Source organism: Limulus polyphemus, unplaced genomic scaffold (assembly GCF_000517525.1).
Source record: "Limulus polyphemus unplaced genomic scaffold, Limulus_polyphemus-2.1.2 Scaffold5928, whole genome shotgun sequence".
Lineage (NCBI taxonomy): Eukaryota > Metazoa > Arthropoda > Merostomata > Xiphosura > Limulidae > Limulus > Limulus polyphemus.
In genome coordinates, this window is record NW_013671538.1 from 46,821 (window position 1) to 48,259 (window position 1,439).

The following is a 1,439-nucleotide window of genomic DNA, read 5'->3' on the forward strand; positions in this document are numbered from 1 at the left end:
TTAAATTTAGTTATAGTAAATTTAGTATCGTGTTGGTTTTGTACAAAAAGTAATATATATATATATATATATATATAGGTCTTAACTCTTGCAACATATTGCACTCTTGATGATGACGTAGTAAGATGCCAATAAATGTAGTGTATGAGACTGTTCCTAATCTCATGGTTTTTATTTTTATACAGTAAAGTAAGTAAAACAAATTTTTATACTGGGGACAGTCTTATTTTTAAATATTTATTGTGTACTAATAAATTTTGTGGTTTGAAAAACTTCTTTAATACATCTGTTTTATTTTTAAATGTATAGATGTGACATCAGTCCATAATGATAAACTCTGCAACAAAAATAATGTGTGTAAAAACTTAAATATATATACATTACATGAATTATAATTTGATTATAAATTTATTTCTTCTGTAAATAAATAAGGTATAAATTAAATGTACTTACAGCCAATAAAGCTTTGCCTATAGTATCATAAGCAACCACTTGCTAATTGAATTATACATTTATCAATAAGCATCCTCAACAGAGAAAATATTTCTTGTCATATAGACTTTCTTAAGCACTGACCCGTAATGTAATTCTAACCAAATAACATTAAAATATGGCAATAGATCATCTCAAATCTTTCCACCTGTTTCTTTAAAGACTAATTTTATATATACATACAAAGTGAAGATAATGTTATCAAGTATTTTACCTGAATTGCAAACATTGTTCAACGACAGAAAGTGATTGAGAACAATCATTCAGAGCAAGCTTCAATCGATTTCTGTAATGTTCAAGTTTGTTAATGTCTGCATCAAGAGCTTCAGATTCAACTTCCAATTCAGACCTCCAAAAATCAATTTCTTGTACTCGTAAACCTAGAATATTGGAACTCTCATCATGTCATCAGTTGATTTGGTCTTAATGTGTCAGTTAATGTAATGTTTTGGATTTTCACAAGCTCATGTTACATAATGATATTGGTTACATATGCACATTTTTAGTACATGCTAATCTTTCTAGGCACAAAAAAGAGGGGGATTCTAAGTAACACCTGCTAATAATTACAATTAAAAGATTGCAAAATATCTATACATATTTTCCAATACCAAAGGCTAATGGTGTGTCATGAAAATTCCAATATTATTTCTGATAATTATAAATATCTCAGTCTTCCTTTGTACTATAAACAGCATTTAGATATTGTACTGTACTGCAACTGCAATATACTGTTACGACAGCGGAAGTCACGTGACGCTGGGAGCATGCACACTGGAGTTTCTAGAAGGATCATGACTTATCGAGGAACCTCGCGATTGTCTGAGTGTTTGCCAGGCACCATCTTTTTTAGTATATAAGCCCGGCAAATAAAGCCAGCGATAGATATGCAGATATAGATAATTGAGTCAAGCGAACAGTAGGCACCGTAAGTAAAGCGTGTGAAC

General features: G+C 30.4%; 1 protein-coding gene across 2 annotated transcripts in view; it reads right to left on the bottom strand.

The window, feature by feature from the left end:
• The window catches only part of LOC106473147 (tektin-1-like), a 55,703-nt gene that overhangs the window by 46,766 nt on the left and 7,498 nt on the right, over positions 1 to 1,439 (bottom strand). For both annotated transcript variants that reach the window (XM_013933828.2, XM_022401638.1), the window contains exon 3: positions 707 to 872. In XM_013933828.2, coding sequence (XP_013789282.1) covers positions 707 to 872 — 166 coding nt within the window. The remainder of the gene's footprint in view (positions 1 to 706; positions 873 to 1,439) is intronic.